This window comes from Dasypus novemcinctus, chromosome 26, assembly GCF_030445035.2.
Source record: "Dasypus novemcinctus isolate mDasNov1 chromosome 26, mDasNov1.1.hap2, whole genome shotgun sequence".
NCBI classification, from domain to species: Eukaryota; Metazoa; Chordata; class Mammalia; order Cingulata; family Dasypodidae; genus Dasypus; species Dasypus novemcinctus.
Window position 1 is genome coordinate 54,147,464 of NC_080698.1, and position 26,906 is coordinate 54,174,369.

Here is a 26,906-nt window from a genome sequence, read left to right on the forward strand (position 1 = left end):
TGGGGACCGAGTCCGCGGTCTCGCGATGCCGTGATTCATCTCCAAACGTAACTATGAGTGGGGGGAAACAGAATTGCAAAAAATGGCATGCAGTGTGCTTCCATTTCTGTGAAGTTTACAAACACGCACGTGTGTTCCTGCCGTTTGTAGGTGCTGTCTGTGTAGGAAAACTGCGCAGACAAATCCCACCGCCGGCTGCGGTCCTGGGTGTGGGAGGAGGGGCCCGGGGTTTCTCTTGTATTGTCACAATGTTCTATTTCTTATTCTGGGTGATGGGTGTATCCGAGTTCATAGCATGCATCTTTAATTTTCAGTCTTTTAAAAGAATGTCATAACTTCACATGATGCCATTTTTAAGGTTCCGCATAGTACTTTATATTTTCTGTCGACTCCTATATGTAGATAAAGACCCAGAAAACGTTCTGGAAGGATGTGCTCCAAACAGATGGCAGCAGCTACTGCTGCAGAGATGGGAGGGGGGGTAGGAATTTTTTGGAGGAGGCCAGTCAGACGACTTTAGTGTTTAAAAATGCACACAGTAAAGGAGCTTAAGGTTATTTGTGTCATTAAGATTCCATTTCTTTAAGATGTAGAGCTTAAGCAAAAAGAAAATGAAATGTCAGGGTTCAGGTTTGTGGCTGTGATTTGACGAGCCGGGTGTCTGGTCCTTGGTGCCACCAGCAGAGCAGGTGGTGATCGGCAGCACGGGGACGGGGGTCCGTGCCGCCCCCGCGTGACGGCGCCCGCCTCCAGGGACCCGGGGCTCGGTGTCCTGTGGACAGCACGCTCAGCCCCCCGCCTGTCCCCCCTCCCCCCGACTTCTCTTGCGCTGCTCTGGCTTTGGGCACAGATGGGAGCAGGCGGCCCCGGCTGGGGGAGCCAGCTGCTCTCTGCTGAGGCCGTGCCTGTTGTCTTCCCGCAGGTTGGAATTTTCCAGTCTCGGGGGCAGGCGGGGGTGGGACGGGAGACAGCCCCGATGCAGAGTTTCCCGACTCACCGTTTGCTTTCTCCTTCCCATGTGAGCTGCTTCGGGGGGTTTGCGGTGGTGAGGTCGTGGCAGGGGGCAGCGCAGGCGTGTCGGGAGCAGCCCGGGGCAGGAGCCGAGCCTGGCTGGATTCCTGCTGTGCCCTGCCCCCTGGCTCCACAGGGTGGGCCGGTGAGCCTGCAGGACAGCCCTGGCCAGGGGACAGCTGGGGCCACCCCCTCCCCACCGCAGGCCTCTGATGACCATCATGAGCATTTCAGGAAAACGAGGTGATTTTAAAAAAATAACTTTATTTCAAATTCAAAAAATAAAATAAAACAGAAAAATGCAGCTCAACAAGTTATGGAAACATTCCTCCTAAAAAGTTCTTTCCAGGCATTTTTATCTCATCTAATTCCAACTTCTCAGTTGTTCCCCTAGTGTTCAGAAAGAGACACAGATGAGCACAGACTTAGTCAAGGTCTCCTTATTAATGGAAAAAACGAGAAAAAAAAAAAAGCTTAATTATGTTCCTATCTCACAAAACCAAACTCCATATTCTTTTTTTTACCTTTAGCATTAATATAGTACCAACTTTGCTTTTCCTACAAACTCATTACAATGTTTTGATAGCTATAGTCCATAATTATATTAGTTGTATTTTTCCCATACATCACCACATTCTTAACTCTGTACAAGAATTTCCCGTATTTATATCATCAACCACAATCCTTCTCTACTGCCAGAATCACTGTTATGTATTCCTAATATTATCCTCCAGCTATCCTCCAAATAACGTTAATCCCCCTAGACTACCTATTTCAGCCACAGTCATGTCCATCAGTCACCAGTTGTTATAATGTTACCATCAAGTCCAACCATTACCACCTGTTTACACTTGCCCTCATTAAGCATTCTACAGACTCCAGCCTCGTCTCCCCCTTCCCATCCCACATTCCATCTCCCACCAACCTACATGTCATAGTCCAACTCCCTAAGTCTATTCATTATAGTTAGTTAATATCAGGGGATGTCCTGCAGCCTCACTTCTTGGACCCTATCATGACGTCAGGGTTCACACCTGGAAAGCGGGGCTCACAGATCTTACCCTCACAGGGTGATCATGGGGGCTGGGGGTCATGAGGTGGGGGAGCCCAAACCCACCCTGGCACATCATGGGTCCTCAGCACAAGTGAGCCCATCCCCTTGCAGGGGGCCTCTCTGACCTCGGGCACTTCCGGAAGGGGTGAGCCTGGGTTCTCCAGGCAGAGCCCAGAGTTGGAATCTCAGATCCACGATCGTCAAGTGCCAGACCCCAAACCTTAGAACTCAAAGCTGCCCAGCTGTGCCACGAGCGAAGCGCTGGTACTTGTAAACCTCGCCCAGGGAGGCAGTTCACAACATTTTGGAGAAGACTCCCATCTCGGCTTCTGTTTCTGACTGCCCGGGGCGCTGCCGTTTGCCCTCTTCTGAAATAATGGCCTAAAATATCAGAAAAACCCCCATATGTGGAAGGAGAGGCGCCAGACGATGTGTGCGTGGATGGATTCCGTGTCTCCCCCACCCCCACCCCCCCTCCAGGGGCTCCACGGAGTACCCGTGGGAAGGGTCCCTGGCGGGGGCTCCGGTCACCTGCCTGGGCCTGTTTCCCCCCCTGGAAAATGGGAGGGAGGCGACGCGGGGAGCCTGGCGAGAGCTTCACGGAGGGGGGTTCCCTGGGCTCCCCGCCTCCTGTGACATAACCTCTCTGAGTGGGTCTGGAAATGACTCCTACTTCCTGGATGTGTTTCTGAGGATCCGCTAAGACGGGGGGACAAAACCATTGTCGTTGTTATTTTGATGTTATTAATATCATGAAATTCAGGGACGGAGCGGGGGTGGGCTCTGCAGTGTGTTAAGCCCCCCAAATCTGAAGACCCCCAGGAGAGTGTTTCTATCAGGGAGGGAAGTCAATGCCGTAGGAAGTTTGGTGGTTCAGAGGGTGGGATCCAGGCCATTCGGGGCCTGGGTGACTCAGGAAACCCCTCAGCCACCCGCTGCCTCGGTGATAACCCCGCTCCATTTCAGAGGTGGAGCCACAAGTGCTGCATTGAATCCTGCCTCTGCCTCTCTGCTGTGCAGCTCCAGGCAAGTCACTGAACCTCCCTGAGCTCCAGGGCCACCACTGTCAAGGAAGGAGCGAGGCTCAAGGAGGCAGCCTCCCAGACCCTGGCCCTAAAATCAGTGGGTCGGCGAGTCCAGAGAGGAAAGGAAAGAGGAGGAGAATGGTCTTCTGAGCAGCCCACCTCTCACGTAATCCTCCCAGCCCAGCAGCACTGCCACTGTTAAGGGCCGAGCCTCAGTGCCGGGCTGCCCTGGCTGGACCGCTCGCCAGCCCCTGCGCGGCCTGAGCCAGTGGCCGACCCCCTGGGCTTTCGGAAATGGGATGGCCACGTGCTGCTTCGTTGGGGTTGCCGTGGGACTCGGAAGGCATGTGTGCGTATGTGCATGTGTGTAGCCACAGGTTTGGGATTTACAAAGGAGGAAACAGACACTGGTCCGTTAAGCATCAGGTAAGAGAGAGACATCCCTGCATGAAAGAAAAGTGAAGCTGGGAGCAGTGGACGGGTTCGACCTCACCCTCCTCCTGCCAGTGGCTCACTCACGCAGTGGGCTGCGCTCACTTCTACCCCAGGGCCTTGACACTAGCTCCTGCTTCTGTCTGGGAATGCCCCTCCCCAGGCCTTCCCTTCCTGGGCTCAGCACCTGTGCCTCTTAGAGACGCCTTCCCTGGCCCTCCGTCCAGGACCGGCCTCCGGCCTCCCTGCTTGGTCCTCTGCGCCCCTCCCCGTCCCTTCCCCTTCCCTCCCTCCCACCTCCTGTCTCCATCTTTCCCCCTCCTCTCTCTCTCCCCCTCCCGGCCGCCTTCTGCTTTATTTTTTATCCTGATCCTTATTACCATGCAAAACGATGTATTTGATTGCGTGTATTTCCCGTCTCCCCCTTAGAATGTAAACACACGGAGGGCAGATCTTGGTCTGCCTCATTCACCATCGTGTTGCTAGCCCAAAAACGGTGCCTGGGACATGCAAGGTGTTTGTTGAGTGAATGAATGGGCAGCGCAGCCAGGCAAGAATTCCTTCCTGGCCCCAGCCCAGCTCCCTTGAGGTCCGCAAAAGCCATAGGCGCGCTGCGGCCTGTGGGTGCCGGGCCGATGGGCGCGCCCGTAACCTGGGGACATGGTTAGCGTCCCCTTTTACGGTTAGTAAATCAAGGCTCCCGGAAGGGAAGCGGCTTGCCCAAGGTCTCCAGGCCCCGAGGTGGCAGAGCCGGGCTTGGAACCGGCCGGCCGGACTCCAGGGCTCGAGCCCGCTGCAATTCGGCGGCTCCGTGCGCCGGTGCCAAAGGCCGAGGCGCAGCCCTGGAAAGCGGCGTCATCGCAGGCTCCGGGGCAGCGGGCGCATTTTAGCAACAGATCTCCAGGTTTCCAGCGGGCCGGGCAGGGGCCGGCGGGGCCGCTGTGTGACTTTGCAGCGCGGGCGCCCCCGGGGGGGGGGGGGGGGGGGCGCGCCTGATGCTGCGGTTGCCATGGCGACACGCGCCTCGGCGATTGGTCCAGCGCGGCCGCACTCCCGGCTCCGCGGCTCGGGCAGGCTCGGGCGCGCCCGCCCCGCCTCCGGATGCTGCGAGAGCAAACCGGGCGCAGCCTCGCCCCCGGCCCTGCCCTTCCCCCCGCACCCCTTCACCCCGGATGTGCGCGGCGGAGAAACCCCGGGGTGGTCCCAGACAGCCGCGAAGGGGCAGGCGCCCCCAACCTCCCCGGCGACCATGGTGGCTCGACTTCCCCGCAGGCCCCTGGGCACAGCGTGAGCCCTGCGTGCCAGGCGCGCCTTCCGAGCCCGCCGCCGCCGCCACCTCCCTCGGCTCCCACCCCAGCCTCCGCGGACGAGCCGCCCACCCCCAGCAATGTGACTCCCCCCTCGCTTTAATTTTCTTCCCTTCGGCTGCTCGCCTGAGCATCCTGCTCCTCTAACCCGGCTGGAGACGGAGCGCAAGAGAAGGGGAAACTGACCCAGACACGATGGCCTGCAGGAGACGCTGTTTGTGAGTATATGTGGCAGGTTTATGCCAGGAGCCAAAGGCCCCTAGCTGAGCGTGGATGGGGCTTGGAGCTGGCGCGAGGGGCTTGGTGGGGGCCCGGGGCACCCAGGGGGGCCCTTTGGCTGTGCAGGTGGCCGTGCAGGGTGGCGACCCCCGCTCCTGGCACGGATGCCAGGCACTTGTCCCCTGAAGCGAAGGTGATTATCGGTGGTGACGAGGAAAAGGCTATTAGTCAGTAGCTCTCCACCAGCTGTGAAATCCCCCGGCTGCCCGCACAGGGACCCTTCCCTCCCCGTCCCCTCTCCCTCCCCCTCCAGGGTGCGCAGCCCGGCAGCGGCCGCAGGTCTGGTTTTGCTGTGGTCCACAGTGCGTCTGTTTGGAGAAAGCCTCACGGGCCCGGTGTGGCAGGCAGGCCGAGGCCACCAGCAGGACCCTGCGGCCAGCGGGGACAGCCGAGGGTCTGGCCGGGCACCGAGCAGGGCGGCGCCCGTGCCCAGCCGCGTCCCCCAGGTGCTCCGTGGGCAGGCGGCAGGGCGCCCGTCTGCCGGGTGCAACGCCGGCAGCCCGGGCTGGTAGAAGTCTGCACGGGTGACATCATGAGGCCTGGGTATTTATGGAAACCCAAGCCCGTGCCTCGGGAAGGCAGGCTCCCGGGGGGGCCGTCGGATTAGAATGCAGCTTCCCTGGAAGCTTCTGGGCTCTCAGTGTGCTGTTCTTGGGGGGGGGGCAGCCTCTGCTCTCTGACCTGGCAGGCTGCCTCCTACGGCGCTCGGGACCCACCTTCGCGTCGCCCCTGGGTTGCCTCACGCCTGGGTTGTTTGGGGGCCACTTGGAGACCTGGGAACGGACTTGGAATGTTAGGGAGCAGGGCTGGCCCCGCCGGGGGCTGGGTGACTTAGCCCTGGTCAGTCCCCAGGGCCAAGAAGAGGTCTGGAATCATCTGTCGGGTGCATGGAGGTGGGGGGGCTACTCCAAGGCCTCGGCTGGCTGGAACCCCTAAACCATGGCAGGGGCCCGTGGAGCCCCTCGTGGAATGGCCCCCGCTGCCCCCGTGGAGGGGCGACTCTCGCGCTAACGGAGGCTGAAGGCGGACGAACGCCACTCGCCCAGACCAGGTCCCCACGGCAGGGGTGGCAGCCCTGCGTCGGGTGTGCCGAGGCCCCCGCCTGCTTCCTCAGGGAAAGCCTCCCTTGGTGCGTCGATGTGAGCGGGAGCCGCCGGAGCGCTCACGCCCCGTGACAAGGCCCCTGGCTGTATTTTTGGAAACAAATAGTAAATCCTTTTTCCACGTGGAACCTCCTGTGCCGTCGTCGCTGGGGATATAGGTCTTCCCGGGCAGCCGTCTCTTCCCCACCCCTCCTTGGCGCGGGAGCCTGGCTGGGGTTAATCTCTTGACTCTCAGGACCGGTAACTCCCTTGGAGGGTGGGGGTGGGGGGTGCCCCGTTAGGGTGAAACGTGGCAATCTGCGCCGGGAGCCCAGTGCCTCGCCTCCCCTGCTCGGTCATATAATGTCCAGACGTCGAAATCCCCATTTCAGAGATGGGGAAACTGAGGCGCAGGCAGGTTCTTCTGGAACCTTGGTGCCTCCGAGTCCAGGAGTGGAGTCTTAGCTCAGGCTCTGTCCTGGAGCCACTTACGGAGCATCACGGAAATACCCACGCCTGGGTCCCACCTCAGGAGATTCTGATTGACGGGGCCAGGGTGGGCCCCAGGCACCGGAATTCTTTGGGGTTAACGGTACAGCCTCGGCCACTGGCCCATGATGCAGCTATTTTACCAAGGTAGCATGTCCCAAGCTTATAGGAAGCCAGGGACAGGCATTACAATGCTGATTCCAAGGTGAGTTGGTCTCTGGGAGCCCAGGAACCTGCATTTTAACAAGATACCCTGACAGGCTGGCTGGCCTGGCCTGCTGGGACAGCTCCTTGCATCCTTTCCCTGTGGGTCTCTTCACTCTTTTCTAGCTCTCAGACTCACCAAGTGACATCCAGAGATTCCCAAGAGAACAGGGGGCAGGGGGGAGCTGGGGAGGCACCGTTGCCCGCCCCCCCACCTTTTTAAAGATTTTTAAATTTACTTTTTTTTCTTATTGAACCCCCCTCCCCCATATGGTTTTCTCATCTGTCTGCTCGTTGTTTGCTCACCTTCTCCAGGAGGCACCGGGAACCGAACCGGGGACCTCCCACATGGGAGGCGAGTGCTCACGTCCGCCTCCCGTGGACTGTGGCATCTGCTAGCTCGCGGTGTCTGCTCGTTGCAGTGGTGCGTTGTCTGCTCGGTTTCTTTAGGAGGTGCCAGGATCCAAACCCAAGGCCTCCCTGGTGGATGGTGGCTGCCCAGCTGGTAGAGCTGCATCTGCTTCTCGTTGCCCCTCTTTTTGTGGGAGGGTTCCGAGACCCAGAGCAGGCCTTGCTCGAGGAGGCACGGGGGTATTTGGTGAGCCTCAGTTTTCTACCTCTGCCCGGCACTTCACCTTCAGATGGAGTCAGATCCCCCAAGCCGGCTGCCCTTCCCAGCACCTGCTGCTCTTAACTTTGTTATGGCCAGAGCTTTAAATGGGGAGGGGGGATCAGGATTTGAGCATCTTGAGTTGTAACTTTCCTGACTGCTGAACGCGCCAGCACCAGAGCCTCGTAGCCTTCTTGGAGCCACCTGATTTGCCTCCCCAGCATTCTCCTGCCCGGTTGCCTCGCCAGTTCTCACCAGCTGCCCTATGCGGTGTTTTTCACCCCGTTATACAGAGGAGGAAACTGAGGCCCAGAGAGGGCGAGGAGCTCTCCTGGAGTGGCACAGCTGTCTCCTGCTCTGCTGTTGGCAGCGGCGCCCCTCCCCCAGGGAGCCCCAGCCACGCCTGGTTGGACGTGCCTGGCACCCAGCCCCTGAGGCCCGCCCTTTCTCCCACCTTCCCTCCTCCATTTTCTCTCCTCTGGGTCCCCCTGGGTGTCTGAGCATTATGGAGCCCGGACTCTGTCATTGAGCGGTGAGCGGGTCCCGGCCAGGGGCTCGGTCACCCGTGGAGGTGGCGCAACGAGCAGGAAGAAGGGGTGACAAGAGCGGGAGATTTATTAATCAAATGGGAGGAAATCGTGAGGCCTCCAAGAATCAGTTCCTTAATCACACTCGTTAACAACCAAGGTCATTACTGTACTGACAGCTTAATTAACGGTGTCTTAATTAAGGTCAACCCCCCATCAGACGGTAACTACTGCGGAGGCTTTATTACCACTGAATAAGTTTAGCTTCCCTTTTAACGGGCCCGCCACACGCTGTAGCTCGAACCCGGGCACCGAGGCCGTGAGGACGTGCTGGCAGTGAGCGTGCAAGACGCGGAGCTTCCGGGTGGAGCCGGAGCCTTCTGCTCCCTTGCACAGCTGCTCGTTCATTCATTCACTCACAGGCTCCTTCATTCACTCCGCCCCGAGCTCTCTCCCGAAGCCTGCAGGGCCACGCTCTGCCTGCCTCTGCGTCTTTGCTTCAGCAGCACCCGCCTGGGGAGGCCTTCCCGCACAGCGGGAGTCTGCCAGGTGGCCGGGGAGGAGTGGGCCCTGCACGCGAGGGACGGGCGGGCGGGAAGGTCAGGCCGGCTCTCCCAGGTGTTCTGCAGACGCTAACTCAGTTGACCTTCACCGTGACCCTGGGAGGTGGATCTGTTAGGGTGCCCATTGTACAGACAGGGCAACTAAGTCCCAGACTCAAAGACCCTGGCTCCAGGCAGCACCCGGTGAGGGTCAGAGCCGGGGCTGGAAGCGAGGTGGCTGGGCCCCGCGGTCCGGCTCTGGCGCTTTCAGACGCAAGGCTTTGGGCCGCGAGTAGCCGTGTCTGGGCTGGGTCTCGTGCGAGAGCAGGACTGAGAGAGGAGCTGGAGGCAGGGCCCGGGCGGGCATGGTCTCGTGGGCCAGGGGGGTGGGCTGGGGCTTTCCGTGGGGGGGCCCTGGGGAGCCATGGAAGGCTGCTGAGCAGGGGTGGGCCGTGGCTGGAGCTCTGCGCTGCGGGACGGTGGGGGAGAGGCGGCGCCGGGGGCAAGCGGGGTGCGGGCAGAGCTCTCAGCCGTGCTTTTCCCAGGACCGCAGCAGGGTGTCGGGCCTCGATGCTGCACCCGGGGCACCCAGGAGACCACAGGGAGCACCGGCTGGGCGAGGAGGAGGCGCGGGCGCCCCCCGCCATTGCCCTCCGGCATGGCCGGTGGCCGGGGTGCCCCCGGCAACAGCCCCGGGTCTTGGTCCAAACTGCCTGGTTCTGCGGCCTAAGGCCCCTCTCTGGGCCTCAGTGTCCCCATCTGACCTCCACGTAGAAGTTCAGGTCTGGCCCAGGTCAGTGCCCAGTGACCTGGATGTCACCAAAGGCCAGGTCGGTGCTCCACCAGCACGAGGGTGAGGGACTGGGCCTGACCTTTCCTGAACTGTCTGAAGCCCTGCGAGGTGCGGTCTGTCTGTTTTTACTCTCCCGTTGCTGGAGTCTGAGGCCCAGAGAGGGTGCTCTCCTTGCCCGGGGTCACACAGCTCATTCGTGGAAGATCCAGGGTTGACTCCTGCGTGGGTTAAGTGACTCCAAAATGCATGGGTTCACTTCTAGTGCCCAAAAAGAAGGGGTAAGAAACTTGGCTGTGCTCCCTGGCCGTGAGCAGAGCCTGGGCTGCCCGACTCCTGTGAGCCTCCGGCCTGCACCAGCCCCAGCCCGGCTGCCCCGGAGAGGAGCTGAGCCTGACTCTGCCCCGCGTCTCTGGGGCCAGCAGGCACCAGGTACACAGAAGGGGGCTGAGGACGGGAAGGAAGGCTGGGCAGGGGAGGGCTGGAGGGCAGCCAGGCAGCGGCCGGGGGAGCGTCAGAGAAGCTGGGGAGCCCGCTGTCGGCTGGAGCTCAGCTCCTGCCCTGCCTCACCCGCGTACCCCTGAGCCCCGCTCTGCTCTGGCCTCCTGGGTCAGCACCGTCCCGGAGGGCAGCCTGGGAAGCTACGGCCCCCGGGAGGCCACAGGGCAGGGCTGCCCTGGCAGGGTCCTCACTTCACATCCTCCCCACCCTGTCCCCCCTCCCAGCCCTGAAGGAGCCTGTCCATGCGCCAGGGCAGCTGGTGGGTACAGAGCCACAAACCGCTAAACACAGGTGGACGTGGTGAAGGAGGGAGGGAGGGAAAGAAAGAGGAGAAAGAGGAGAAAGAAAGAAAGAGAGAGAGAGAGAGGAAGGGAAGGAGGGAGGGAGGGAGGGCAGCTAAACAGACCATGACAATTATAAACGCAATATGGGGTCCAGGGCAGTATCTAATAAGGGAGAAGAGGCTCAAAAGCACATTACTGGGACAGAGAAACACGGGAATACGGACCGCAGGCCTTCCACTGAGGTTGAATTCCTTGACTTTGGTAGCTAAACTTACGGTGGTTCTTAGGAAACGTACACGGCAGTATTAAGTGTTGACGGAGCATGATAGATACAACCTATTCACAAATGTTTAGAAAACAGGTAGGTAGATACACAGAGAGGTGGCTGGATAGGTAGGTATATAGAAGATAGATGATAGATGAATGGATAGATGGTTGGATGTTGGTAGGTAGATGATTATAGATGGGTAGATAGCTGATAGATAAATGGATAGTTGATAGATGATTGATAGTTGGATAGAGGATGGCTGGCTGGCTGGCTGGTCTGATAAAGCAAATGTGGTAAGAGACTAAAATTTGTAGACCTGGGGGGTCAGTTGGAGTTCTCCATATGGGGTTTGTATTATTTTTACAACTGTCCTGTAAGTTTGAAATTATTTCAAAGTAAAAGGTTTAAAGGAAAAAAGAGAGACAGGTGGAGAAGCTGAGCGGCGCCTCCTGCCGGGACGTGTGGTGTGTGGGCTGCGTGAACCAGGTCTCGCCCGCCTCCCGGGCTGGCACCAGCAGCCCTCCTGCCGTGCAAGTCCAGCTGTGACACTGGCCATCGCCCTACGAGTGACCACGTGCAGCGCCCTGCCGTGTTCAGAGTGCCATCACATCCGCTTGCCCTTCCCGCACCCCCGTTGTCCCCGGGAGGTGCTTGTTGTGTCTCAGAAGGGCTGAGACACTCAGCCAAGGTCATCAGCCAAGGTCACCCACCCCGCCTCCGCGTTCACGCGTTCAGCACGTGCCCACTGAGCGCCCGCCGGGCCCTGGGAACAGCTGACAGGTGCGGCTCCCACGGCGCAGAGGAACGCTAGAGGGTCGGGTCCCTAAGGGGGTTGGATCGCGGACTCTCGGTTAGAGAGCTGAAGGCTTCTTGGAGGAGGTGACATCTGAGTTGAGACCTAAACCATTAGGAGGAACTAGCCCGAGAGCGGGGGTGGTGCCGGGTGCAGGGGACAGCAGGTGCGAAGGTGCCGGTGTGGGGCCAGCTCGGCAGGTTCAGGCCACAGGAGGGAGGAGCGAGCCGGGAGGGGCGTGGTGGGAGGTGGGGCAAGAGGTGGAAGAGCTGGGGGCGGCTCGTGGGGGCCTCGGAGGAGATGCGTCCATTGTCCTTCCGGAGCCTTCAGATAGGAAGAAGAGACTGGAGGTCAGAGGGGCTGACCGGCCATTAGGGGGCACTGCCAGTTTGGAGGCTGAAAAAAAATCACTGCTTTTGCAGCTGCCTCTGCCCCTTTGTGAGGCCAGGGCCCAGCTCCACCAGGACTTAGAGATCTTGGCTGGTGCAAGGTTCAAAAATAAAAAGCCTCGAGAGCAGCCGACGTCTCTGGTAGCGGCTGGGTGGGGCGGGGGCTGCAGGGAGGCTCTGCTTGCTCAAGCTCCCGCCCTGCTGGCCTGGCCCACTCGCCACGGCACCACCGTCCAGCAGAAGACGCGAGCGGCAGACCCAGCGTTCAGGCCACCCTGGGCCGGACTGTCCCCACGGGCCCCCGTGCCAGCTTCCTTCTCCCGAGTGGGGCAGACTGGCCAGGCCCCGAGCTCAGGGACGGTCAGTCCGTCCTTGCCCCTCCGTGGTGGCCCTGTTGCAATGACCCCCCCGCCCCAGCCCCACTGTTGTCCCTTCGGGACGCGGAACCCTGCTCCTCTGTGCCCGTGCCTACCTCCTTTTGCTGGCACATGAGCTTGGTTTCTAGAACAACGACAGCACCGAGCGGCCAGGGCTGCGCATTTCCCGTGCAGCGTCTTGCTGAGCTCACAGCTCCTGGTGGCTGGTTGTAGCCTCGTCCCGTGTGATGGGGAAGGGACTGGCCCAGGATTGCCAGCCGGCGCGGCCTCCACGGCCCTCCCTCTCTCCGCCAGCCCCGGCCCGTCCGGCCCTGATGGAGGGGCTGCGTCAGATTCCTCTGAGACTCCGGGACCAGCAGGCGCCAGGTGCACAGCCGGCAGCACAAGCACAGGGCAGGGGGAGGGAGGGATGCCAGGGCCAGAGGGCAGCCGGGCAGGCCTGGGTGATGGAGACCCAGGTGCCTTGCCCCGGAGTCGGTCCCAGCCCCGCAGCCCCATGGTCCTGCTGCCTTGCCCCTCCCCCACGCCACTTCTACCTGCAACTGGAACACGGTTGTGGTTGCCGGCGCAGCTGCAGCCAGGGCTGCGGTGCGTCCCATCATCGGCCTCCTTGTTGGTGGTGCTGATGGGGCTTTGTCAAGCAGTGGCCGGCATCTGGTCCCCAGATGAGGCCAGGTTTGTCACCACCAGCAGGGACCCCGGAGGCCTTGTTGGCCAGGATGGACACAGATACTTGGTGCGGATAAGCTGCCCGCCAGCCGCTCTCCGTGGGACCCTGCCGGTTTGACAGCCCCTGTCTGCCCACTTCTCCTTGCGCCTCTTGCTTACTGGCTCCTCGGTCTCCCTCCTTCCTTCACACACACCCCAGGGGCTGCTGTTCCCCACCCCCACCCCCGTGTCCCGGGGCCCTGGCCCTCCTGGGTACTCACACAGCAGGAAAAGGAGGCCCGATGGCAGCTCTGCCGTTACCTTGCTGTGTGACCCTGCGCTGGCCTCTTGCCCTCTCTGGGCACGAGTCTGCACCTGGACCCAGAGCGCCCGGTTCTTGGTTCTGCTGAACCACACAGGAAGCGGGGGCGGGGGGTGGGGGGTGAGGGGAGCCAGCGGTTGTCAGGAGCAGAAGCTGAATTTTAGAACTTCTGGCTCGTTCACACGCACACCCAATTCCATCCCCCACTTGTGGTCAGCGCGGGGCCAGCGCCCACTCGCTCCTCTCCACCCGCAGTGGGGGCTGGACACCTGCGCCGTGAGCCAGGCCTGGCGGTGAGACCTCAGACGGGCTGGCCCGGCCCTGCCCTCGCGGGCCGAGCCTAGACATAGGGAGGCCCCTAACAGGCCCCCGAGCCCCCACCCCAACACAGCCCCCCAGGACCGAGGAAGCAGCCCCGGGAGCTGGGCCCTTGTTGGTGAAAGTGGCACCTGGCATGCAGTAGGCGCTCAAAGATTTTCCAATCGTGCAAGTAACAGCTGCCTACGTATTTTGGTTGTTTTTTATCCATTCGCATGATTGCAAGATAATTCACCCACGTGGTCCACAGACACCTGGACCTCATGCAGAGTTGCTGCCCGCTCCCTCCCTGCCAGAGGCCACCTCCGTAGTCAGTTTCTGTGGGTCCCTCTGGAAAGTTCTGTGCATTTACGGGTGCATAACTTGCTGTCTTGTTGGGGCACCTCAACCTTGGGAGCCAGCGACACAAAGCAGTGTGGTTTCCCGTTCTGGATCGGAGCCAACCGCAGGCCCGGTTTGGGGGTCAGGGCTACCGCTGGCCCCTCGTGGAGTGAGCATCTGCCTCTGGCGGGAAAGCCTGGCCTGTGCCTTACGGCGGGAAAGCAGCAAAGCCTCTTCTGGGCAGGAGAAGGGGGCCGAGCGCCCCGAGATTGCGACCCCACCAGGCCGCGCGGGGTCTCTTGCCCGCGGCCTCAGCGCTGTTGTCACCTTGGCCGGGCCCGCCCTGTCCGATCTGCTCGGCGCGCTGACCAGCACCTGCGGGGGCCAGGCCTGGGACGGATGCTGCGAACTGGGGGCCCCAGAAGACGTGGCCCGTGCCCACAGGAGAGACCGAGGCAGGCGCAGCCGCGAGGGCTGGGACGGAGGGTCCCCCTCGGGGTGGCCAGAGACGACAAAGGGGGGCGTTGGTGGAGGCGAGGCCAGGGACGCAGCCCCCCGGGGTGCTGCCAGGAATCCCCCGTGACCCCCAGATGCTCTTGGAAGGCACCTCTGTGTGCAGTTGTCGGAGCGGCACCTCGCTCCGTTTGCCAGCTGAACCCCAAAATGCAGCCCCCCGTGTGATTTTAGTATCCACTGGGTTTTTCAGGACGGCGATGGCCCCCGAAACCAAGGGGGGGTCCCACTTTGATAAGCTCAGAGCCCTCCCAGGAGCTGTCACCCTTCGGGGGCGCATGCCCCCAGGGCGGGTCCCTCGTGGTTTCCGAGCCCCCGGCAGCATCCCCTTTCCGTCTGGGTGCGCTGTCACGCTCGGGGCGGGCGTCACGACGGCAGGACGCGCGCACTCGCCATCGCGCGCCAGGTGACCCGGTATTTCAGTGTAGATTAGTTTCCCTTTTGCCCCCTCGGGGGTTACACTGAAGGGCGTTCTGCTGATTTTTGCTTTGAAGTGAAGTATGGGAGGGTCGTATAACTGAAGAGCTGCGTTTCAGAACAGAGAAGGGGAAACAGAATGTGGGTTACGGAAAGGGATGTTGACAGGAGGTCCTGGCAGTGGGGTGTCCTTCTGCTCCTGGCTGGGGGTGGGTGCAGGCCCTGTGTGACAAGGCTGTGGGAACTACACACACCCAGGCCCACGGCCTCGGAAATCCAAGCAGGATCGCTGGGTTTTATCCGTGTTGACCCCTGGGTGTGACAGGGGGCAGCTGGACAAAGGGCCCACGAGAACGCTCTGGATTATTGCATGTGGGTCCACGGTGATCTCAAAACAAGTTTGACTGGGGAAAGAAACCAAGGGGGGAAGGTGCTGGTTCTGACGGGCTCAGAGCCCCGGGGGCCGTGAGTGGAGGCCGGCAACCGCCTCCGTGGTCGGCCAGGGCGGAGGGTCCCAGCCTCCACCGCCCTCCCCTCCCCGGCAGCTGAGACCCCTTGACCCGTTTTAAGGCCATACACCCCAGGTGTACCCCCTTCTGTTCCCCAAAAGGCAGCAGTCCCTGCCCGGCTGGGGTGGAGACTCGGCCAATAGGCCAAGATACTGGTTTAATGCAGGCGTCTCCCAGCCGCCCTCCCAGGAGCTGCTCAGATGACACCCCAGGGCTGTGTGACTTGGGGCAACTTCCTTAACCTCTCTGAACCTCTGTTAGCTGCTGAAGCAAGGGTCTTGTCCCGAGAGACCCTGCCGGCATCGGGGTCCCAGCCCCCTCCCAGGGGTGTGTCCCCTCCGAGGGACCTCCCCGGTTTCCCGGGCCTGCTGGACAGCACTGTTCACAGTCAGCTCCTGCTCAGCCTCTGTCCTTCTCTATGCAGGTGTGCCATTTTGAGGACAAAAGTGACAACCAGTTGACTCAAAGCAAAATTGCTTGGGGTGACTTGTCAGTCTGCTAACGGGCTGTTCCGTGGTGGCCTCCTGGTGCATCGGCTGGTGGCATGGGGCGCGGTGAGGGCGGGTCAGGCGCTGAGCCGGTGAGTGGGCCGGGGGGGCAGGTCCGATGCGGCGGTGGGGGGTTGGGGGCCTGGCCCCCCCGAGCGTGGCTAATTGTAGGGTGCTCTATCGGCTCCGGCAGCTTCGCTCTTCCTCGAGACGGCCCCGGCATCTGTCTGGAATTGTGAGTAAGGGAGACGAGGCACTCCCTAATCACCACGCTCTCGCTGAAATGCACAGCCCATCTCCTGCAAAACTCTGAGCCCGACGGTAGCACCGGAGTGTGCGCCTCACGCTTGCTCCCTGTGGGGGGAAAGAGGAAGCCCCCGCTTGGCTCTACCTGGAGGCTGTCGGGCCTCCCGAGCGGCCAGGCGCTCCCGGGGCCAAGGTAGTGGGGTCACCCAGGCCTTTCCCAGCCGCCCTCCGAGATGCTGCTCAGAAGACACCCCTTCTCTGCCGCATTTGGGGAAATTCCTTAACCTCTCTGAACCTCAGTTTCCTTTTCTGTAAAATGGGGCTGATAATTCTAACTTTGCAGGGTGGACATAAAAATGCCCAGAGCTGGTAAAGCACATGGTGGGTGGCAGCCTATAAATGCTCTTCCTGTTCCCCCCCCCCTTCTGAGTTCTCACTGTGAAGGGCGGTGGGTCACGGACGTGCCGGGACTGGAGAAACACGGGCCCCTGGGAAGGAAAAGGAAACCAGGCTGGAGCTGTAATGAGGAGGAGCCTTGGGGTGGCAGGTGCCCGAGGGGACGTCAACGGGCACCGCCAGTGCCGAGCCCCGGGGCTGGCTGCAGTACGGCCGGGTCCGGGCGCCCCGTCCTTGCCTTGCTTTCCTCTGGGCCGTGTTTCCATGCGAAGGCCAGGCGCTTCCAGCACCTTCCGCCACCCCCGCAAGCTCGCATCCTGGAATGGGGTTCCCTCGGTCAGCCCTGGGGCTCACGGCCGCTGCAGAAGCCCCTTCGTGGCCACGAGGAAGCAGCGTGCTGGCCGGCCAGCTCCTGTGCAGGCCACCCCTGGCGCCAGGCAGGTGGAGGCAGCCCCGCCCGAACTGCCGGACCAGGAGGGGCTCAAACGTGTGTGTCTGGAGTGGGGTAAACTGAGGCTGGGGCGAGTCCATGGATGTGCTTAGAGATACGTCCCCCCTTCCCTCCTTGCGTCTGCCTGCATGCATGGGCCCAGAGCAGCGTCCGGCAAACCTGCTGCCCATCAGTATCTGTGGACCCCTGCGTGACCAGAGGAACCCAGGAGTGCTCCTCAGAGGAGGTGGCACTTGAGCCAGGAGACTCGGGAGGTATTTGTTGAGTGAATAAAGGATTTCCCAACTTGCCTCCTTGAGCCCAAAGTTTTCTCCCTCCCTCCCTCCCTCCCTCCCTCCCTCCCTCCCTCCCTCCCTCCCTCCCTCCCTCCCTCCTTTCCTTCCTTCCTTCCTTCCTTCCTTCCTTCCTTCCTTCCTTCCTTCCTTCCTTCCTTCCTTCCTTCCTTCCTTCCTTCCTTCCTTCCTTTCTTTCTCTCCCCCTCCCTCCCCTTCCCCCTCTCCCTCCCCCTACCTCTCTTCCTTCATTCCTTTCTTTCTCTTTCTCTCTTTCATTCACCCATTCATCCCTCAAAATAACATTCCCATGCCAGCCTGTGCTGGGTGGGGAGGGGCATGGTGGAAAAAGCCAGAGGCAGTCTGATGGGGGAGGGCTGAAACAGCTGTTGGAGCAGAGGCGGTCAGATGGGGGAGGCTGAGGCAGCTGTTGGAGCAGAGGCGGTCAGATGGGGGAGGTCGAGGCAGCTGTTGGAGCAGAGGCGGTCAGATGGGGGAGGCTGAAGCGGCTGTTGGAGCAGAGGCGAGCAGGGTGCCTGAGACCAGGGGGCGGTGAGGGCAGGAAGTCATCGAAGGCGTTGCGGGTGGGCGGGTGGCAGTGCCGTTGCTGAACTGGGACCCGGCGCGCGAGCAGCTGGTGCGTGGGAGGAGCCCGGGACACCCCAGGTGGAAGCGCCCAGAGCGCTTAGCTCGCTGTGTCTGGAACACGGGTGGGGGAGGTCAGAGTGTCCAAGGGCAAAGGGAGCCCAGAAGGAGGTGGCCGTCGAGAGAAGCTGCACCTGGAGGCCGGGACCGCCGGCCAGACGCTGCCACCGCCCTCCCGCTCGGCCGTGCAGCCTGGGCTGAGCCCCCCGCTGGCCGAGGGCCGGCTCTGCCCCTGCCTGCCTGGGGCTGCCTGGCTGCCCTGCGGGCTGAGGGCACCTGCGGCCCTGGCCAGGGCTGCGCCGTCAGCGGGAGGAGGCTCTGCGCCCCGACAGAGGCCGGAAGCGTGGGGAGGGGAGCAGGCCGTGATGCCCCTCGCCGCCCCCTGACATAGACGCCCCCCCTCCCCCGTGACCTTCCAGCTAAGCCGCGTTCCTCTCCAGCGCCTCCCCTCTCAGGCCGGGGTGGGGGGCAGGGAGGGTGCCCTGTTGACCCAGAGCCCACCTGAATCTCAGGCTCCCCCAAGGCTTCGGGTCCCTCCGCAGCCCCCTCCCAGTTCCCACAGGATGGCGCTGACCGCGAGAAAATGTTTCCCCGCCCAGAGCAGAGCTTGGCCTCCCGCCATTGCAGTCTGTGCCCCTTCGGGGGGCCTTGCAAACCCGGCCTCCCCCACTTTTCCCTCCTACCCCACACCTCAACCCCAGCTGGGTCTGCCCTGGAGCAAAAGAATGTGTGCAGGTGCCCTCCCGTGCTGTGTGTCGGTGGGCATGCCTCTGCACCTCTCTGAGCCCCAGCTGGCTCTGGTGGTTTAGAAGGACAGACCTTAACGTTCCAGGAGCTCAGGCCCGGCCCACGGAGGACGCTCGGCATGCAGTGGCCCTCATCGCCGGCCTCTCCCAGCCCCCATTTCCCCCTGAGCTTTAAGGGGAAGGGTCCAGCCCAGGACCCAGCCTGCAGTTCATCCTGGAAACATTTTCTTTTTTTTCCCTTTCATTTAACTGAAATGATTTAATGTACCCATTTCGCAGGAGCAGGCACCAGAACATCAATGGAAAGCATTGGCGTGTGAACCCTGAGCTGCTCCCTGCCCGGCGTCCTGTGTCCCTCCGCGGCGGGGAGGCTGGGAGCCTGGGAACAGATGGTCCTTTGTGGCGGGTCTTAGTTTCCAGGCTGCCACGGTGCATACCGCCCGGTGGACGGGCTAGACAGCGGGCATGCATTGGCACTTGGTCTTGAGGCAAGAAGTCCAAAACTGAGCCAGCAACGGGATGCTTCCTCCGCGGCATCTGCACCGTCGGCTGGCCTCGGGCTCCTGGTCTTCCCATCCTCTGCGACGTCCTCCCCTTTCTCTCCTGGTCCCGCCGGCCTCCGGCCTCTCCCTGCAGCCTCCTCCCTCTGTCTGAACTTCTGCTTATAAAGGCCTCTGGTCATCTGGTCTACCGCCCGCCTCCTGCAGTGGGCCACACCTTAACAGAGGAATCTCTTCAACGGGACTGTTAGTCAGCCCAAGGGGTGCTGGCGCCAGTACCAGAAATCTGCTGGCTTTTATAAAGGGTATTTATTGGGGGTAGAAGCTTACAGTTACCAGGCCATCAAGCATAAGTTACTTCCCTCTCCAAAGTGTGTTGCCACGTGTTGGAGCAAGATGCCTGCCGACATCTGCCAGGGTTCAGGCTGCCTGGGCTCCTCTCTTCCCGGGGCTTGTTTCTCTCTGGGCTCAGCTGCTCTGCTCTCTCCACAAGGCCAGCTGTGGACTAGCAGGAGACCGGCTCGTCTCTCTCACCGGGGCTTCTGCCGTGTCTAAGGAGCCATCTCTATTCCTCAGTGTTCTCCCGTGTGTTCACTTCCACACGGGGCTCCAGCTCAAAACTCCAACCTCCCTTCTCTGCAAGCAGCTTCTCTGGGAGTCCCTGCCCCCCCAAGGCCCACCAAGTGGGCGGGGATGTAACATCCTACGGACACGGCCCAATCAAAGCCTTAGTCATTAATCAAGTAAAAGTAAGACCGAGGAATCCAATACACTCTAACATGCCCAGAGGAAAAGACCCGTTTACAAATATAATCCAGTATTTCTTCTTGGAAGTCATCAGTAATATCACACTGCTGCAGGCCCTCCCTGCAAGGGCCTCACAGCCTCAGGAACGTGCAGTGAGAACACATCCAGGGAGCAGGGGTAGCGCGAGTGGTTGAGCACCTGCTTCCCATGTACGAGGCCCTGGGTTCAATCCTTGGTGACTCCTAGAAAAAACCCAGAACCCGTCTAAACGGGGTCCACGATTCAACCCACCACCATGAGGTTATTGAGCTCCCGGCATGGGGGTGGCGTCCGGGACCACATCCCAGCCGCGACCTCACTTCCTGTTGACCACGCCTCCCTGGAGTGGCCCCCGAAAGCCAGGGGTCTCAGTTCCAGCGCTGCCGTGGCCACGTCCCCCAAACCGAGCGGCGTAAAAGAGCAGAAAGGCCTCGAGCTCTGGAGGCCGCACGCGGCAGCCAGGGGCGGGCCCGAGCACCCACGGCGTCCGTCTGTCCGTGCCTGTCCTGGCTTCCCGCCGCCTCTTGCTGTGGGCGCCGTCTTCCTTGGCTGGGGGCAGAGCTCAGCCTCAGCGTCCATGGCCGCGTGGCTGGCTTCTCCGTGTCTGTCTGTTCTCCCGGCCCTCTCTGCTCTGTCTGTCTGCGTCCAAGTCTCCTTTCTTCCATGGGGTCGGGGCCCCCCTCATCCGGCATAACCGCACCTTAACAAGCCCGGCCTCCGAGCCCCTGCTTCCAGGTGGCTTCACGGGCGCTGGACAGGGCCGAGCGCTTGACTCGTGGCTTTTTCGGAGACGCAGTTCAACCCTTAACCCCCGGCCCGAGGACCAGCCCCACCTGAAGTGCTTCTGGCCACAGAGAAGGGGCTGCGTGTGTGCGTGGTGACGGGAACAGCGTGCCTGCTGCATGCACTCGCCTGACAGTGGGTGTGGGGCGAGTGCGAAATCCGCCGTCCCGTGGGCCGGGTCTCGGGCGTGGCCGGCCTGGGTCGGGGCCTCGGCTGCGTCCAGGGCCGCTCGGCCTGCCTTCCCTCTGCGCCGGGTCAGGGCGTCGTGTCGGCCACTCCCGCCCGTCCCTGTCCTCGGCCGCCCAGCCTTGGTGTAGGCCTGCCCTTCAGCCCTCTCCGGGAGGGGCCTGCCTTCACCCCTGCCCCCAGAAGCCGCCTGCTTGGCTCACTTTGGGATTTTGTCTGTCTGAGCAAGAGATTGGACGTGCCCCAAGTGTCCCTGGGGGGACACTGTGATCCTGCATGGCACCAAGCTGAGGACGGTCCCCCTGTGTGGCCAGGGAACGGCTCTGGACACGTGGTCAGGGGGATAACGAGGGCCTGGGGTGTGAGGACAAGACTTCTGCGCGAAGAACCAGAGAGCCAAAGCACGCGTCTGTACACAACACATAGCTGTGTTAGCCAGAGGGGCCGGTGCGAGGGGCCGGAAACCTGCCGACTTTCATAAAGGGTATTTCCTCAGGGTAGGAGCCCCCAGTTCCGGGCCATCCAGCGTAAGTTACCTCCCTCACCAAGGCTGCTGCCACGTGTCGGAGCACAGTGGCTGCCGGCAGCTGCGAGGGCTCAGGCTTCCTCTTCCTCCAAAGGTTCCGTGCCCGCAGCTTCTTCCCATCTCAGCCACAGGCTGGGAGGAGTCGCGTCTCTCTCCCGGGGCTCGCTTCTCTCCAGGCTCGGCTGCCCTGCTCTCTCCACAAGGCCAGCTGTAGACTGTCAGGTGAACCGCTCGGCTCTCTTCCCGGGGCCTCTGCCGTGTCTCCTGGAGCCTTCTCTCTTTCCTCACGTATCTGCTTCTCTGTGTATTTACTTCCCGGGGCTCCAGCATTAAAACTCCAACCTCCCTTCTCTGCGGTGTGGTTTCTCTGTGAGTCCCCAACCCTTTGGTCCTGCTGACGTGGCCCAATCAAAGCCTCAATCGTTATTTAATCAGCTAAAAGGAAAACCTCTGACTCTAATATAATCTAAAGCACCCAGAGGAACAGACCAGTTTACAAACACAAGCCAATACTATTTTTGGAATTCATAAACAGTATCACTGTTGCAATACCTCTATTTCTGTATTTACTTATATTGGCACAAAGAAACTCTTCAAAGATAGAAACTAATAACAGAGTTTCCCTCCGTGTTTGGGTGGGAACTTTGACATGCGACAGTTGGGAGGGAAATCTTTTTTAATAGTTCTTTATTTTTAAAAAAATTTCGAGGTACTCTCTATACATCGAAATGCACTAATCTTCAGTATCAACTAACAACCCTCGCAGCAGCCCTCTGAGCTGTGCTGGGGCTATCCCCATTTGGTAAGCGAGGAAACCGAGGCACGGAGTGTCCCGCCACCACCGTGATGGCCGCCATCATGCCCACCGTGGGCCCAGGCCCCTCCACGGCCCACGGGGCCCACCCCTCTGCCCCCTTGCCCCCTCTCCTGCCCCTTCCTACCGTGCCCTCTGCCCTGCCCCTCGGCTTTTGTCTTCCGTTCCTCGATGTGCTAAGCTTGCGCCACTCCGACCGTCGCTCTTGTGCCCCGCCACGGAGCGCCCTCCCTTCCACCTTCACGTGCCAGCTCGGGGTCACCTCCCCGAGAGGCTGTCCCTGACTGATCTAGCGAGGGCGACCCCTGCCCCCTGCCCCGCCCTGCCGTCGACGCCTTTGCCTGGCCTTACTTTCTCTCCTCTTTGACATGAACTCGTGGCGGGCGTATATCCTCTTCCTGTCTGCCAAGGGGTGGGCCGTGGCTGTGTCTGCCCTGTCTACCCTTCTGTGCCCCTGCATTCGGGTGATGCCTCCAGTTGCATCTGGAGGCCTCAGTCTCCTCATCTGTAAAATGGGCTTAGGAATGTGTCACGTTGGAGGGTGGCAGTGAGGGTGAAATGGGCTAGTCCTGAGCTCCTGGAGGGACCTGGCACAACGGGCTGCGTGATTAGTGGGTTGAATGAATGACTCATTGTCTTAAAGGGGTCTGAGATGCCCCCCCACAAATTCAGAACCACTTCTCTAGACAAACCGCCTCTTGGTGCAGATAGGGAAACTGAGGCCCAGAGATGGACCGGATGGCCCCCGGGTCTCATGCCAAGGCTGTGGCGGAACAGGCCCTAGGCTCCAGCTCCACACCTCTGCCCCGTGGGGGGCGCCTCGCTGACAGCCCGTCCCACCCCTCCTGCAGCGGGAGCTCCTGGGCAGGGCAGCCTGGCAGGACGGAGGGACACGCGGGCCAGCCGGGGACAATCGCCTCCCTGTGCCGGGTGGTGGGCGGGGCTGTCGTGGCACAGAGCCAGCGCAGGAAGGCCCGGGCGGGTGGACGGGAGCCTTGTGTGCCCTGGAACCTCCTCCGAGGGAGGCCTGGCGGGACGGAGCCGGGCGCGAGGCCCGCGGCAGCACCCCGCGTCCGCCTGGTTTAGGAGGCGCCCCTGTCCGTCGGCTCCCGGGAGCCCCGCCGCAGCCTCGGGGGCAGGAAAGTCAGCCCCACTTCGCAGATGAGGACACCGAGGCTCGGCCGGCGTCACGTGGCTTCTGACGCCCAGTGCTGGGAGCCCCGGCCGGACTGTCCAGCCCCTAAGTAGGAGAAAGCACGACTGTCCAGCCTGGGGCCCGAGCCCGGCGCCCGCGCTGGTGGCCTCAAGCAGCCCTCTGGGGACGACGGAACGAGATAACGGGGGCCGCCTGGCTTTGGGAATGAGGCTTTCCTGGGCTCAAATCCAGAGGCCACTTCTCGAGAAGCCCAAAGGGGCGGGGTGACGAGGGGGCGCCCACCCGGCACGGGTTCGGCAGGAGCGGGGAGCGCGCCTCACCCTCGGGTCCTCTTTTCAGCGGCGAGGCCGAGCGGCCGGGAGCACAGCCTTTAAAAAAGAGAATTCTGCTAACAACCTAAAACTCCCCATTTTCAGCCGCTTTCAAGTAGGCAGTTCAGAGGCATTAATTATAGGCGCAGTTACCTACCGTCACCCCCTCCCATCACCAAAACTTACCCTCGCCCCAAGCAGGCCCTCTGCTCCCGTGCAGTGGTAGCTCCTTGCCGCCGCCCGCCCCGGCCCCAGTCCCCTCTGAGCTGCTTTCTGTCCCCGGGAAGGGGCCTCCCCAGACACTCGGTGTGAAGGGAGCCGCGCCAGGCTGGCCTTAGAGGAGCTTCGCGGCGGCCTCGTGGCTCCTGCTCGGCTCGGCCTCCCTGACCCGTTAGGAGCTCGGGCTGGACCTCGGCGGGATGGGGCAGGAAACCGCGAGGCCCGGCTCCGAGGAGGAGGGGGTAGCCGGAATGCCCCCCCCCCTCGCTTCCTCCCCCAACAGAGAAAGGCCCGGAGCCCTAAGGGCGGCCAAACCCGTACAGAAGCTTCTGGAAGTTGTGGGCTGGTCCAGCCTCTGCGGTCGGCCTCCATGTGTACCCAAAGCCGTAAAAACATCCCCACCCCGTGACCCAGCTGTTCCAGGAATCGGTCCTGAAGGGTAGCGAGGCTGCGCGCGACAAAAACCTGATTGACGAAATATCCCCACCTCCCTGTTGACCGGAGCGGGCAAAAAAGGGCGAGCCAAACCGAACACCCACAGAGGGGAGCGGAAGGCGCGCCAGCGTGCCAGGGGCTTGGGAAAGGGGCGAGAGGAGGCGTTTTTAAAGACCTGAAAACACTCGGGAGGCTGTTGGGGGTGGGTAGTGTATTACAGAAAAAGGCACATTTTTGTGTAACTAAAAAACATATTTATGCTGAGGCACAAGCACTCATTTAGAGCAAGGCCTGGCTGGAAAATACTCTCAAATATTAACACTGGCTATTCCTGGGGAGTTGGGATGGGGGATAATTTTATTTTCCTGGCTGTTCGTAGGTTACTTTCCGGGAGTGCACGTTGCTTGTGTAATGAGAGGGACGGGGAACTGGAGGTAAACGAGGCAGATGAAGCCCGGTCAGGACTGCGGCTGTCTGATGCCTCGTCGCCTCGAGTGCCCCCATTCTGCCCAGACCCTCACCCAAACATAAAACTCGGCCCATTCACCGGTTTCCGTGGAGAAAGCCGCTTTAGCTAACTCATGGGTGCTGAGCTGAGTCCCCAAAGAGGTGGGGCATGGGGAGGCGGCCTGCTGCAGACGGCCTGTCCCCTTCTCCCCGCCCCTCGGGGAGCTACACGAGGCCGCTCGGGCCACCTGGGGCCCCTGGGCCCCGCCCCAGGCCCTGCCCTCCACCCCCACCTCCAGGTAGCTGCCCGAAAACACAGGGTGCCTGGAAGGACTTGGCGCAGTGAACGCGTTCTTTTTAAAACCAACAGAAACACCTTGGGAGTGCTTTAAAAACCAAGGTGGGTGGACTTGGCCCAGTGGTCAGGGCGTCCGTCTACCACATGGGAGGTCCGCGGTTCAAACCCCGGGCCTCCTCGACCCGTGTGCAGCTGGCCCATGCGCAGTGCTGATGCGCGCAAGGAGTGCCCTGCCATGCAGGGGTGTCCCCCGCGTAGGGGAGCCCCACGCGCAATGAGTGTGCCCCGTAAGGAGAGCCGCCCAGCGCGAAAGAAAGTGCAGCCTGCCCAGGAATGGCGCTACACACACGGAGAGCTGACACAGCAAGATGAAAAAAGAAACACAGATTCCCGTGCCGCTGACAACAACAGAAGTGGACAAAGAAGACGCAGCAAATAGACGCAGAGAACAGACAACCGGGGTGGGGAGGGGAGGGGAGAGAAATCAATCAATAAATAAATCTTTTTTTAAAAAAACTAAGGTGCGCCTAGAACAAATGTGTGTCACTTTGACAAGGTTTAATAATAGGGGGTATGTGGAAAAAATACCCCTAATGCAAACTATGGGTCCTAGTCGACAGTAATCTTTTAATAGTCTTCCATTAACTGTAACAGAGGTACCTCCCTGTGCTAAGTGTCGACACTAGGGCTGGAAGGGTTGTGGGGGTTTCTTTTCGGAGCGATGAAAATGTTCTAAGATAGATTGCAGTGGTGAAAGCACAACTCTGTGGTTATACTGAGAGCCACTGATTGTACACTTTGAATGGATTGTGTCGTATGTGAATACAACTTATTATTATTATTGAAAAAAACTAGGGTGCCCGTGGCAGGCATTTCACAGGTGGCCGTGGACACCTAAGAAGATGGCCAGCCGCGCTGGGCACAGGGAAACGCACGCTGGAACCAGGAGACTCCTCTCCTGTCAGAGCGACGACAGTGGAAAGAGTGGCAACGCCAAGTGCTGGTGAGGCCGAGAAGGAGCTGGAATGCGCACACGTCGCTTGGTGGGGATGTGAAATGGCGTGGGGCGGTTTCTTTTCAAACGCAACCTGCAGCTCCCGTAGGACCCGGCATTTGTGTGGACACGTGGGCATCGATCCCAGCAAAGTACAGCTTTTGCGTTCCCCGAGCTCCCGTACAGGAGCGCCCACGGCGCTTTCTCTCCATTAGCCCCCAGCCTGGAAACAACCCAGGGGTCCCTGAAGCAGTCAGGGGCTTAGCAAAGGTGGCACAGCCACACGGTGGCCGCGCTCCGCCGCGGAGAGGAATGAACGGCGAGACGCGCAGCCGCGGCGCTGGAGCGCAAAGCTTCCTGCTGACCCAGAGATCATGTCCTGTGTGGCCTCACTTGGAGAACATGCTGGAAAGGACAAAACGATGGAGAAGGAGGACAGATGGGTGGGTGGCGGGGCTGAGGGACTGGCGGGGAAGAGCGAGGCTGTGGGGGCAGCAGGCCGCGCTTTGGGGTGGAACCTTTCCGTGCCTTGTCTGTGTTCGACGTGTGCTTACGCTCGGGGTGGCAGCGCGCGGACCTAAACTCCACACGCGCGCACACACGTGGCTGTGCAGGTGGCGCGATCCCCGCCTGCTTTGTGGGTTGGACCAGTGTCCGTGTCCTGCGTCGGTGGTGTCAAATTAAAAAAGTAAAAATAAAAAAAGCACAGGAACACCTCACCCCCCCACCCCGTTTTAATGGGTCTGGGTTTAGGGCCCAGCATCAGTATTTCTTAAAAGCCTCTCAGCGTGTCAGCTGTGCAGCCAGGGACAGAGAGATGCTGACCACTTCCCTTTTCAGCAGAGGGAAACTGAGGCTGGGGAAGGCAAGGGGCTCTCCCAAGGCCGCATGGCTGCTACCCGAGGAAGGGGACGGCCACTGGCTCCGCGAGCCCGCGGCCTGCGGGTGTCTGCTGCTCCAGGCAGGGCTGGCGGCGGGGCCACACCAGCCTCTGTTCCCTCCTCCCACCCTCCTTCCTTTCCGTGCTTCCTTTCCTTTTCCTTCTCTCCAAACAGAAACTCTGCCCCCTGTAAGCAGTAACCCCCTGTTCCCCTCCCCCTGACCTTAGGAACCTCTATTTTCTGTCCCTGTGGATGTGCTTTTTCTAGATACTTCATGTAAGTGGAATCATTCAATATTTGTCCTTTCATGGTAT

The 26,906-nt window shown here is 60.9% G+C and overlaps 1 protein-coding gene across 3 annotated transcripts in view; it reads left to right on the forward strand.

The window, feature by feature from the left end:
- IQSEC1 (IQ motif and Sec7 domain ArfGEF 1) overlaps nucleotides 1–26,906 on the forward strand; it is a 409,754-nt gene that overhangs the window by 232,674 nt on the left and 150,174 nt on the right. The window contains exon 1 of one of the 3 annotated variants that reach the window (XM_004454832.5): nucleotides 4,261–5,047. The exons of 1 other annotated variant lie outside the window; for it this stretch is intronic. In XM_004454832.5, coding sequence (XP_004454889.3) covers nucleotides 5,025–5,047 — 23 coding nt within the window. In that variant the 5' untranslated portion in view covers nucleotides 4,261–5,024. Of the gene's footprint in view, nucleotides 1–4,260; nucleotides 5,048–26,906 lie in introns of those variants that run through there. One more of the 3 variants, XM_058288602.1, reaches the window with a different exon arrangement.